Source organism: Zingiber officinale, chromosome 2B, assembly GCF_018446385.1.
Source record: "Zingiber officinale cultivar Zhangliang chromosome 2B, Zo_v1.1, whole genome shotgun sequence".
Taxonomy (NCBI): Eukaryota; Viridiplantae; Streptophyta; class Magnoliopsida; order Zingiberales; family Zingiberaceae; genus Zingiber; species Zingiber officinale.
The window spans coordinates 122314465-122327585 of record NC_055989.1 but is presented as its reverse complement, the minus strand read 5'-3'; the positions used below and the strand labels follow the sequence as shown (position 1 = coordinate 122327585).

The following is a 13121-nucleotide window of genomic DNA, read 5'->3' as shown; positions in this document are numbered from 1 at the left end:
CTGCGTGTCGTGTCTCTCCTCTTTTTCATTCCGATTGTAAATTTAAACTACCCTCGAATGTAACTCATGATTTCTTTAGATTTTGTAATGTACAAATTAGAGAAAGAAAGAGTTTACTGGATGATGGTGAAAAGGGGAGAAGGACAACAACACATGGCAACCAAGGAAGCACTTGGAGAAGATGCTTAGACCTAGGTTAACCTTTCGATCTTCTCATTGGCTTGAGAAGATTGTAGTTCATGGAGTCATAAAACCATGTCACGTTTAATTAGAGTATATGCTGATGTATGCCATGATATGCCATAAATGTATGTGATGCATGTGTAGCTATCGTAATTAGGTCATTTTCATATGCCTACCAAAGTTTGCTACTCACTACTACCTTGATCATTTGTAGTTAGGTTTTGCCAAAGCAAAGTGACTCATTTTATCTTGATAGAGTGTGACATGACAATTGTGATGCCCAACTATTGAACTTTGGGTGTGACTTAACTAAGTTACCTCAATTTGATTGAGAACTTAGAGGCATATCCCATGTGATGTAATTCAAATTATACTAGTCTTGTATGATTAACCAAAGTTAACTCAAAATGAGTTATAATATGGATTTTAAAAGATGGACAAATGAACAAATAGTCTTATTCACCCAATGATGCAAGAGTTACATAAGATGTAATTGGTAAACGTTGTCTACCTAAGTTATACAAGTCTTGAGCGATTAGCCAAAGCTAACTCAAGATAAGGTAAAATATGGATCTTGTCCAATTGGTACATGTTGCCTACCTAAGTTATACAAGTCTTAGGCGATTAGCTAAAGCTAACTCAAGATGAGGTATAATATGGATCTTGTCTCACTTGAATGTCTTTGCTTTTGGGTTTAGAGCTGGTAGTGACTTGCTCCTACCAAGATTTAGAATTTAGTGGAAGAATCATTTAATTAAAATCCTAATTAAATAATCTTGATATGATACCTATTTCTGCATTTTATTATTGTAGATCACCATGCCATCTAGTACGTTTAATACACTCTCTTTGCGATCTGTCCTTGATAAAGACAAGCTCAATGAAGCTAATTTCGTAGATTGGTATAGGAACTTGTGAATAGTTCTCAAGGAAGAAAAAAATTGTACATCCTAGAATAGCCTATTCCTGAAACACCCTCACTACTGGCACTAGAGATGATAAGGATGCTTACAAGAAGCATCAAGATGATACATTAGATATATCATGCCTTATGCTTGCCACCATGAACTCTGAGCTTCAGAAGTAATATGAGAACATGGATGCTTATGATATAGTTGAATATCTTAGACAACTATATTAAGGATAAGCAAGGCATGAGAGATTTGAGATCTTTAAGGCTCTATTTCAATGCAAGATGCAAGAAGGCAGTCCTGTAGGATTATATGTACTCAAAATGATTGGGTATATGGAGAATCTATAAAGATTGGGATTTTCACTAGGATAAAAATTAGCCATTGATATTATTCTATAGTCATTGCCCGAGAGCTATAGTCAATTTATCATGAACTATAACATGAATAAAATTGACAAACTATTGCCTGAGATGTTGAACATTTTGAGAACTGCTGAACTCAACTTTAAGAAGGTAAAGTCTAGTACCATTTTTGATGGTGCCAAAGGACCTGGCAAATGGAAGCCCAAAGGTAAGGGTAAGACCCAAGCGAAAGGCAAGGGTAAGATTCATGCATTGAAACCCAAAGGTGGGGTTGTTAAGAAAGGAGCCTACTTCCACTGTGGTGAGACTGGATAGAACTGCAAGATGTACCTAGAGGAACTGAAAAGGAAGAGAAGTGAGACTTCCGCCTCAGGTATCACTACTAAAAAAGTGGTCTTTCGCGTCGGCGTCCTTTGGTCGTAAAAAGTAGCATTTTCGACGTAAATCATCATTAGCGACGGTCTTACGACAGAAAAGAGGTTGACGCATACGTGAGGGTAGCAAATACTCCACGACGGTTACCATGCCGTCACAAATGTATTCGCATCGAGAATAAGGGGTTCTTGCGATGTGGATGTTGTCATCGCAAACAATTCAAATTTGTGACGATATTGTCAGGTCGTCGCAATTGTGACGCAAATAAAGGTTATTTGCAACTAACATATCAAAGACGTGAGGTCATCGCAAATCTAATAATATTTGTGACAGACAAATATAATCTTCCTCCCGCAGTAAAAATTCATTTTGCAATTAACCAGAATTTTAGATTTATTTTATTTTTTTACACAATTATTAGATAAATATATACACAACCTATACACAATTATTAGATAAATATATACACAACCTATACACAATTAACCAAAATTTTAGATTCATTTTGCAATTAATCCTCCTCCCGCCGTATTTTTTTTTTTGCAATTCAACAACCTATATATACATAATTATTAGATAAATATATTTTAGCCATTCAGAACTTTCACCAAATACAAATTATAATTAAAATCCAAAACCCAACAATACATGACATATCCGGCTCATATACACTATTGGCTAATAAGTAGTCCAAATTCACTAACCTAGCTAATACCATAGAAGATCATCTCAAATAAATCCCAAGTCAACGTGAAGAGTCGTTTGGCTTATGGACGCTCGATGCATCAGCAACCTATTTATAAAAGGTAGTTTAATAACAAAGTAATTATAAGAAAGAACTTAAAATTGTTTAAGTCACCTAAAATCTAATACCTGTGTACTTGCATTTCCTTCTGCTCTCACAGATGATCTATTCGGATCATTATTTGCTCCAGCAACAATGGTTTGAAAGAAATTCTCTAAGGCAACAGCAACTTCATCTCGTGCTTCAGCCCGTGCCTTTTCAAGCACGTACTCCCCTACTTTATCAATTATCATTTGCATCAATCCTTCTGGGATTGACTCCAAAGAAATAGGAGTTGCATTAGATGAACTCGGAGCTAAATGAGATGAACCGGGAGCTGCATTTGGTGCTGAAATTGTACCCAAACAGCGCATACGAGGCCGCCTCTCCACCAACAAGGCTACCCAACAGCTTCTCCTTGAATGTGGTTGTGACGTCGACTCAGGAACTCGAGAAATGGCATCTCTTATAGCGTCCTACACCATTCAAGAAATTAGATTATAAAAGAACCATTTTTTATTTATAACTCTAAAAACTAGCAAGTTTTTATACTTACAACCATTGTCTTCGTATCCGCATCAAGACTTTTACCCGCTTTCGGCATGCGAGTCATAAGGAAAACATCGAGGCGAGAAGTGTCCATGCTAGTAGCCCGCATCTATAATATAAAAAGTTACCAACTCATTGCCACCGAAAATTTGACAATATCATCATATTGAAGGAATCAAATTATACAGAATTTACCTTTTCAATGATCTCATCAAAACATATTCTTCCAGTCCGATGTGGATACCTCAACAAAGCCCTATTTTTCTTGTTTCGTTCAGAAATTTCCTTCCAAAAGATGTTACAAAGCATTAGACGCATAAAATATTAGTATAGTCATACGAAATGTTGATAAATAAAGAGTAAGAACCATGATGTTTTGGTCCTTCCAATAAGCAACTAGGGTCTTCCATTGATCATTTGAAACACGACTATCTGGACTATCCATAGGTACATTATCAGTGGCCACAAAAGGAGCAAAATACTTTGTCTTCAAACGACTCTTGAAGTCCTTCCACTTCACTGCCACATCCATTAATACTCTTACTTTTGCCTCCGGATGCAAAGTAGTATTGTCCTGAAATAATAATATTTCATGAATATTTAAAATAATAGATTATTATAATAGTCTATCAATAACCATTTAAACAAAATTATCTTAACTTGAACTTCCTCCCAAATATCATCAGTCAAGGATGGTGGTATATCTGAGAATGATGGATATGTGAGGGGGAGCTTGGAACCATTTCTTGCCAACACACCAAGAGTGGACTGCAATTTCATCTTGTCCAAACCAACAATCTTGCCATTGTTACCAAGGTGAACCTCCAATTTCCTTGATGTACCCCACCGTAAACAAGGGCGAGCACCACCACGGCCTCTCCTAGAGCCTTCAGATGTTGAACCTATACTAAGTACTACATAAATTTTAATTCCATTAGTAGTAGCATACAAATTAAATCATAGAAGAAGAGTTGAGAAAAATATAGATAGACAAATGTATGGCTGCCTTAACTAAATAACTAAATATATGGCAGATCATAACCTGAAATTGTAGCATCATTAGTAGCAGTAGATCCTTCTTGCTGCTGGTGCTCTAGTTGACATGCTTGCAGTTGTAATTGAGGTGCTTCCTGTTGTGGTTGCGGTCGTGGAGGTGGTGGCGGCTGTGGTTGTGGTGGTGGTGGTGGCTGTGGCTGAACCTCTAGCTGTGTTTGAGGCTGTGTTTGCCTTCCTTCTTCATGTAGTGATTGTTGCCCGGGCATCGAACTTTGTCCAAGATTCCTTGATGATCTGGTAACCCTCTTCTCAATAATGTCAACCATCGTAGTGCCACGAAACTTTCTTTTTCCTCCCATGCTCCCTGTCCAATATTGGAACGAAATAACATAAGCAATTACAATTGAAGGTGCAGTGATTAAATATAATGAGGAAAATAATCAGAGAAAAAAAAAACAACAGACAAAGATGGTAAGTTTTGGAAACATGCTATTCCATCCGATACATATAGGTACACATTACATGCGTAACCAAATTTGCAAGGAAAGAGACTTACATTCATATAATTATGATAAGCACATATATATCAAGCATCTTCATTTTCATTCATTTGTCTTTCAGTTTCATTCAAGTTCAACATTGTGTCAACAGCAATAGCCTCCACCCCTTGTCTCACCCAAGTGGCATCTTGCTCACGAGCAATTGGGCGATCATCAAGGGGTTGTGGAAAATAACCATCAGTATCATGGAATCTTGAGTAAATGTCAAAATTATCTCTAAGTGACATTCTCATTACAACATTCCAATTTGAATCAATCGGATCAGCCACATACCAACATTGTTCTGCTTGGCTAGATAAAATGAATGAGGGCAAGCATCCTCTAAACAACATACAATTATTAGGGCAAGCATCAATTGTCTCACAAGTGAAACCCAAATCATCATTCAGCTTTTGGGCTTCATAGAATGAGGTGGGAATTTTTGCCTCTGGGAATACCTCTTTCAAAAGTTGAAGAAGCATGTCAATGGAAGTATTAGTCCACCCGTTCGTTACCTTCAAAAGTAACAAACGAACAATAAATGATAATTTTGTGAACTTAACACATCCAGGATACAGTTCAGACTCTGCATCTTTCAATAATTCAAAAAATCTTTTAGTTGCATCATCAACATTCTGTTCAATATTCTCAGGTGATGATTGAGAATCATTGTCTATATTTCTATGGACGTTAGGAATTCCCATTGCTTCATGAAGCATTCCAACCATATCATCCCTAACATTTTCATTCCCACTATGTGAAGTATCCCCTCTTCGCCGACATACATAAGGTTCTCCATGGTATGTCCAATTCTTATACCCTTTAAGAAAACCATTAAAAAAACAATGCTCTGAAACCTCACTTCTGTTTTTAAAATATCGATTATCACACACGTTACAAGGGCACACAATTTGTGAATCAGAAGACTTGTCCCTAAATGCAAATTCCAAGAAGCTATTAACTCCAGAGACATACTCAGCTGATTTTGAATCACATAAATCTATCCAACTCTTATCCATCAAATCAACCTAAGATAAAACACATATATACATGTATAAAATGGATATATATCAAAATAAACATAATGTTAAGCTCCAAAAACAGCAAGCCCAATAGAAATTAACAAGAAAAATAAAAATTTCAACAATTTCCAACTTGTTAACGCACCTTTCAAATTTAATATTTTAAGCCATAAATTTAAGGATTGAATAACTACATTATGCAAGAAGAGCTCACACTCTCACCTCCACAAATCAAATACAATTTAGTGCATCCAAACCTCAAAATTTTTGTGTAATGCTCAAAAAAACAAAGCCTAATCATGCTCTAGAGAATTCAACATTTCAAGCACAATTTAAGCTTAAGTTTCAACAACAAACAAGACTAACATTCAACTTACATCTACACATGTAAGCCTAAAAAAAATTCATGCTCGCAACAAACAAGACTAACATTTACCAAGAATCAACAAAATCTAGCTTGAACTTTTCAAATCCAAACTAGCCAACAAAGGAGAAAGAAAGGGAAAATTACCTTGTAAAAAGGGTGAGAGTGTCCTTCCCAAGCCCTTTTCTTCCTCCGGCCAAGATTTTCGCGATTAAAAGCTCTTAAAGCTGCCACAACAAGAAGTGAAGATAGAGGAGAAGAATCAGTTGGAAGATAAAAAGAAAATTGAAAGGAAAAAATGCTTAGTTGGATGGTGCAAACTCAAATATTTGCAGCTCAAATACTAGACATTTTAGGTGCAATTTAATTCATCCAAAATCTAAATATCAAGGGAAAAATAGCTCATGTAATGCAGCAATTAAAACTCCAACATTTCACTAAGTTTTCAGCCTCCCAATAATCCAAGTAATAATTAAGCCTCACGTTATCATAAACAAGCAATCTACTGAATCCAATAATTAGCCATCAATTTCAGTCCCAAAATATCATTAATATGCACCAAAATCAACTAAATGCTGCTTATAAACAACCATGTGATTTCCAGATTTTCTAAAAAAAAAAAAAGGTAGCTTAATTCAGCCCATGATTTAAATGTATCAACAAATTCCACCTAGACAAGGATAAAGCTCCTACATATATCATGCAATACAAGACATTAAACATCAAGTGTCAAAAAATGGAAGAAAATGGAAACCAAAAATAGATAAAGAACAATAAGAATTGAAAGAGGGGTAATTTGACCTTTCTAGATACTGTAGTCAGCAAAGTTGCGGTGGGAATGGGAGGCGTACTGTGAGGGGAGGGCTGAGGGAGAAAGAAAGAAAGTGAGGGGGGCAAAGAAAAAAAGCAAATAGATGCAGCAAGGGGAGAGGGGATGATTGTGAAAGAGGCATTAGGAGAGTAGGTCACCAGTCACATGAACACCATAAGCCACAAGACAATCGTACGCCGCCACTGCTTCACCATATGCCGCAACTGCCACCGCCGTAAGCCACACTTTCAATCAACGAAACAAGAGCTACAACTCTAGTACATCCTTTCTATTTCAGCCATTGCTCCACCGGATAGGAAAAGGGTTTGGGGAGGGCGAGTTCGGGAGGAAAGGGGTTTGGGGAAGGCGACAATGGAGGGAAAGAGGCTTGGGGAGGGTGAGTTCGGGAGGAAAGGGCTTTGGGGAAGGCGACAATGGAGGGAAAGGGGACTGGGGAGGGCGAGTTCAGGAGATTAGGGCTTGCGATGGCTATGTTTTTTGGCGAGAGGGAGAAACGGAGAGGGAGGCTCCGAGGGAAAATTTGGCGAGAGGGAGAAAAGAAGGCGGCTTAGGGTTTATATCACAGTTTATCATTTGCGTCCCATTAATATCAGTCATATAAAAAGAATTTACTCATCGCAAATATATAACTAAATACAACGGTCAATTAAGCGTCGTAACTAATCTTATTTTCGGTCGCATATAGTAGTGATATATGTGATGGCCAGATATGCATAGTAAATGCTCAAAATATCCATCGCAAAAGATCTTATTATATGCGTCACTGTATTTTTAGTCGTAAATAAAGATTCCAGACGCAAAAAAATTATGCTACCACTTTTTTGCGATGGATAATTTTATCAACGTAAATAATAAGCTTTTACGATGACAAACTGGCCATCGCAATTTTGCTTGACGCAAAAGTCACATTTTCTAGTAGTGTATATATGTCATAGAGGTTAATCTATCTATTTCTTCTTCATGGGTATTAGATACCAGGTGTGCATCTCACATTTGTACTAATGTGCAGGAGCTAAGAAATAGTAGAAGATTGACAAAGGGCGAAGTGGACCTATGAGTAGGCAATGACGCAAGAGTTGCTGCTATACCTATAGGGACATATTCCTTATCTTTATCCACTGGGCTTGTTTTAGAACTTGAAGAGTACTATTATGTGCCTGCTTTGACTAAGAACATTATCTCTATTTCTTGTTTGGATAAGAAAGGTTTTTCATTTGTAATAAAGGACAAATGTTGTTCTATTTATTTCAATAAAATATTCTATTGTAGTGCACATCTTATGAATGGACTCTATGTTCTAGACTTTGATAACCCAATCTATAACATAAATATCAAATGATTCAAATCTAATGATTTGAATCAAACATATCTCTGGTATTGTCACTTAGGTCACATAAATGAGAGTCGCATATCCCAACTTTATAAGGATGGACTTTTGGACTCATTAAATTTTGAATCATATGAGGTATGTGAATCTTATCTTCAAGGCAAGATGACAAAGACCCCATTTAGTGGACACAGCGAAAGAGCTAATAACTTGTGAGGACTCATACATACTGATATGCAATCCTTTTAGAATAAAAAAAATGATAATCCCAGTTAACCTCATTGACTATCCCTAGGGGTGACCGGTCCGACCCCACGAAAATCTCCCACCGACCACCAGGGTAAATCGGGAAGCGCACACGGTGGCCAGTCCAGAAGTCCAACATCCTTTGGTTACACCCCCCCCTTTGGAGGAAAAATTCTTGCAAATACGCCATAGCTGGGGTTTGAACTGCCGGTGCCTGGGTGACAACCTGGATGTCCTACCGCGACACCATGGCCCCGAGGATGCGACCCTTTTAGATTAGCAGATAGAGGAGGTTATCATTACTTCATTATTTTTACTAATGATTTCAGTAGGTACGACTATATGTATATGATGAGACACAAGTTGGAATCCTTTGAAAAGTTTATGTTGGTGTGGGAAGCATCCGACAATCGAACCAGTGTTTTGATAATGGCAAAGGATTCAAAGTTAAGGTTATGTTGTGATCTAACAGTCTGAATGAGCTTGCAGGAAAGACCTAAGTGTACTTAGGCAAAAGTCCTAACTAAGGTTAGGCAGGTGGAAAACCCTAGGGGTGGTACCCCTAGGTCATAGGGGGTGGTAACCCTATGCGGAAAGTCTTGGTGGGTCGAGGGCTTTAGGCAAAAGTCCTAGGGGGTGGTAACCCTAGGTGGAAAGTCCTGGTGTCGCGAACCAGGTGGAAGATTGGACGGGTCAGGGAGCGGGCGTCCAGTAGAAAGTCCGGAACCATCGAGCACTGAGCAAAAGTCCAGTCGATCCGGAGGATCGCATTGGTAACAGGCAACTCTCCTGAGAGGAATAGGTGAGGACGCGTTCCCCACAGAGGGAACAGTAGGCGTTGGGTCGACCTAAGGTTTCCGATTGGAAATCCGAAGTCAGATCCAAGATAGTCCGGAGACTATCAATATTTTATTTACTATGCCCATTGTGTGCTAACTTAGTTTTGCAGGGTATGTGTTTGGGACTAATACATTTTGCAGGAACAAAGGAGCAACTTTCACCTCAGATGAACAGTGTTCGAGGCGCCTCCATTGAGCTTGGAGGTGCCTCGGGTGCAAGCCGAAGCCAGCTATCCAGAGGAGCTGGAGGCACCTTCATGGGGACTGAAGGCACCTTGGATCACTGCTCGAAGGCGCCTTGGAGTGGCATTGAAGGCGCCTTCAGGTGGATAATGAGCAGCGGTCAAAGCCTGATCGACAGCGATCGAAGCGAGATAAAACTTAGGGTCTAAGGCACCTTGGAGCTTGATAGAGGCACCTTGAACACCCTTTATAAGGGAGTCTCAACCAGCAGCTCTATATATCAACTTCCGAGCAATCCTTACGCTAAAAGCTACTAAAGAGACGATCCTGAAGTGCTGCAACATCATCTCGACAACCCCGAGCTTCAGATTTGATATTCTTGTTGTCGGTACTACTTTTTCTTTATAGTTCAAATTGTAATTAGTTTGTAATAACTTTTCGAGCTTATAGTTGTTGCCTACCGGAAGCGATCAACGATCATAGGCCTTGGAGTAGGAGTCGCCACAGGCTCTGAACCAAGTAACTCCTCGTGTCTTTGTGTGTAATTATTATTTTAATTTCTGCTGCGTTTATTACTCGAGTTTTGTGATTCCGAAACGAGTGAAAGCCACAAGCGCTATTCACCCCCCTCTAGCGCTTCTCGATCCAACAATTGATATCAGAGCAGGGTAGCGTTGATCTGGTGCAACCACCAATCATGCATTTCTTTCGTGGTATTTTCTATTTTTCGAAGTCGATTGGAACTGACATAATTGCTATTTTCTGATCAAATTTTTCCTCGTACGAATCGGTTTTGCTCGAAGCTGGTGCAATGATAATGGGTATTTTTATGTATTATTTTGGCTCTTATATTTAGCATTTTATACCTTCTCGCATACATAATATTGTGTTTATATCATGATTTGCGAATAGGGACTCATTTTGGACTTAATTATAAATTTCCTACAATTTATATAATTTCATTTCATATTTTTTATGTGATTTTATAGGAAATTCAAAGAGCCATGGATTAGGGTCGAGCCAGATCGAATTTAGTTTGATTTGGAGGTCAATGGAGGAGATCAAGCTGAATCAATATGGACCGTTGATCCAGATCAAGAGAGATCTGCCCCTTTAGTCAGATCTAAGTGATCCAGCCCTCCATCCTGATTTAAAGCGATCTGGACCGTTGATCGAGATGAAGACATCCAAGGATTCATCTAAGAAGTGGAGCTCCAATTCAAATTTGATCCTAAAGCCTACACTTATAAGCCTTATCCAAAGCCCGATTATAAAAGCCCAATTTCATCTTCTTATTGGATCCGGATCCGGAACTCACTCTAACCTCTCAACCCAAAACCTTTACCCGACCCGACCTGTTAAGAAACTTCTCCTCCTTACCTTCTCACACGGCACAATAGCGACACACCCCTTCTCTTCTCGCGATTTTTCCTCACAAGCTAGGGCTCATGATCTTCCCCGCGTCTCCTTTCTTCTCCTCACCACCGGCCGACAGCTACTCTTCTCTTCCTTTGTCGTCGGCCAGCCGATCCTCCACATCCATTTCTCTTCTCCGATCTGCTCAACTCGACGACGGCAGCAAGCTTCGGCGATTTCTTTGAGCGGACAACGGCTTTGGGTCTAGGGTTTTCTTGACGGCGAGGCATTCTTCTTCGGCAAGCACCCTTCTTCATACCTTCCTCAGAGGAGGGTCTTCTGCGGACGGCGTTCTGAAAGTAGAAGCTTCCAAGGAGGAAGCCGGCTGCCCCATCTTCTTCTCTGGCGAATTTCTTCTTCTTCCATCACTGAGCAGTGTTGTGGCTTCTTGCGGACGGTGTTTCGAAGGCAGGAATTCCAGCAATCTCAGTGCATACTTCCATTCCGGCAGAAGCTCTCCAATTCCGACAGATCACTCAAGTAAGTTGTTCGTGATCAGGAGCGGTCGTCTGTGTTGCTGTTCACCAGTGATGGCGTTCTAGATCTGGGCCCTTTGTGTGACGACGAAGGGTAGTTGGATTGGTGCATGATCGTGGATGAGTGGATGTGGTTAATTAAGTTAGTTTGTTTTCATGTTTGATTTGTTTAGTCTTGTTCTTATGCATTTTGGATATTTTAGTTACATTCATGTTTGAATTGTTTAGTTGTTAGTTTACCTTCATGTTAATTGTTTAAGTTTAATGTAGTTTACTTTCTTGCTTAATTAAGTTGTTATGTTTGTTATTGTTTCTTAGATTGATAGATTGCACTTTGTTTAGTTTCACTATGCATGATTGTTGATTTTGTATCATAGTGTGACAATGTGATGCAGGTTATCAATTATGTATAGTTAGATTTCGTTTAATTGCTGTTAAGTTCATTTAGTTTAATTGCACTTGTTTTTGTTTAACTGTTGCTTTCTTTATGAATGTTTCTTGGATCCTCATAATGTAGAGTGACATTGCATTGTGAGTTCATATTTGCTGTTTAGTTAGGATTTCTTTATTTACATTAGGTGTAGAAATTCCAAAACAAAACCCCATTATTCGATTTTGTCTGAGAGCAAACGTCCTATCACTGTTTCCACGTGAAAGACGACCCAGTCATCTACTGTACTACTTAGTGTAGGTTAAGGGGTTTGGTTGAGTATAAATTGTTAATTTGATTTGTGGGTGTGACAGATTCGCACATCATGCAACACCACTCGAGTCCGTTTTTTTTTTATTCTCACACTACTAATCCAAGACCAAGTCTTGGAATATATTTTATTGTTTTTGTCGTGCAAGGTATCAATGACCCAACAAGAGGCTTACAGCACCATTCGGCCCCCGCTCTTCACCGGAGAAGATTTCGAGTACTGGAAAGGACGAATGGAGAACTTTCTAAAAATCCAGTTCGAGACGTGGATGATCGTCAAGACTGGATTACAACTGCCAACCGACGAAGACGGCAAGCCTACATCCTGCGAGAACTGGGAACCAACTCTAATCAAGAAGGTGGAAGCCAATGCCAGAGCGACCTGCACCCTCTAGTGTGGACTGACCAAGGAGAAGCTCAACAGAGTTGGACCATTCTCCAACGCAAAAGAGCTATGGGAGAAACTGATCGAACTCCACGAGGGCACCTCCGACACCAAGGTGAGTAAAAGAGATTTACTGTTTAATAAACTATACAATCTCAAAATGCAGGAAGGAGAGACAGCAAGTCAACTCCATGCACGCATACAAGATATTCTCAACTCCCTCCATGCAATCGGGCAGAAAGTCGAGAATCGGGACATCATAGGGTACACACTCAACTCTTTTCCGAGGAACACATTGTGGGCATCAATGGTAGATGCCTACAAAGCTTCCAATGATTTATCTTGTATAAAACTAGATGAATTATTTTCTGAGTTTGAATTACATGAGCAGACTAATCCGCAGGCAATCGAGAAAGGTGTAGCTTTGCTTGCAGGTACCAGTAGAACACGTGAACCAAGAACACGACGAAGAACCGAACCAGAGCCGGAAGAAGAACCCGACTCAGATGAAGAAGACGATGAACTGACAACCGAACTCATGAACCTTGTGTAGAAGCTCTACAAGAAGAAGAAGGGCTTCAACAAGAGAGACCTAAAGAAGGTAGTACAATCCAAGGAGGTTCAACCTA

At 39.3% G+C, this 13121-nt stretch overlaps 1 protein-coding gene across 1 annotated transcript; it reads right to left on the bottom strand.

Annotated features, from left to right (window-relative positions):
• Nucleotides 1-2490: 2490 nt before the first annotated feature.
• LOC122049488 lies at nucleotides 2491-2996 on the bottom strand. The gene is made up of 2 exons (XM_042610864.1): nucleotides 2708-2996; nucleotides 2491-2627 (listed from the first exon to the last, which is right to left on the bottom strand). The coding sequence occupies exons 1-2, from the start codon at nucleotides 2990-2992 to the stop codon at nucleotides 2580-2582; spliced, it is 333 nt and encodes a 110-aa protein (XP_042466798.1). The 5' UTR covers nucleotides 2993-2996; the 3' UTR covers nucleotides 2491-2579.
• Between the last annotated feature and the right edge of the window lie 10125 nt (nucleotides 2997-13121).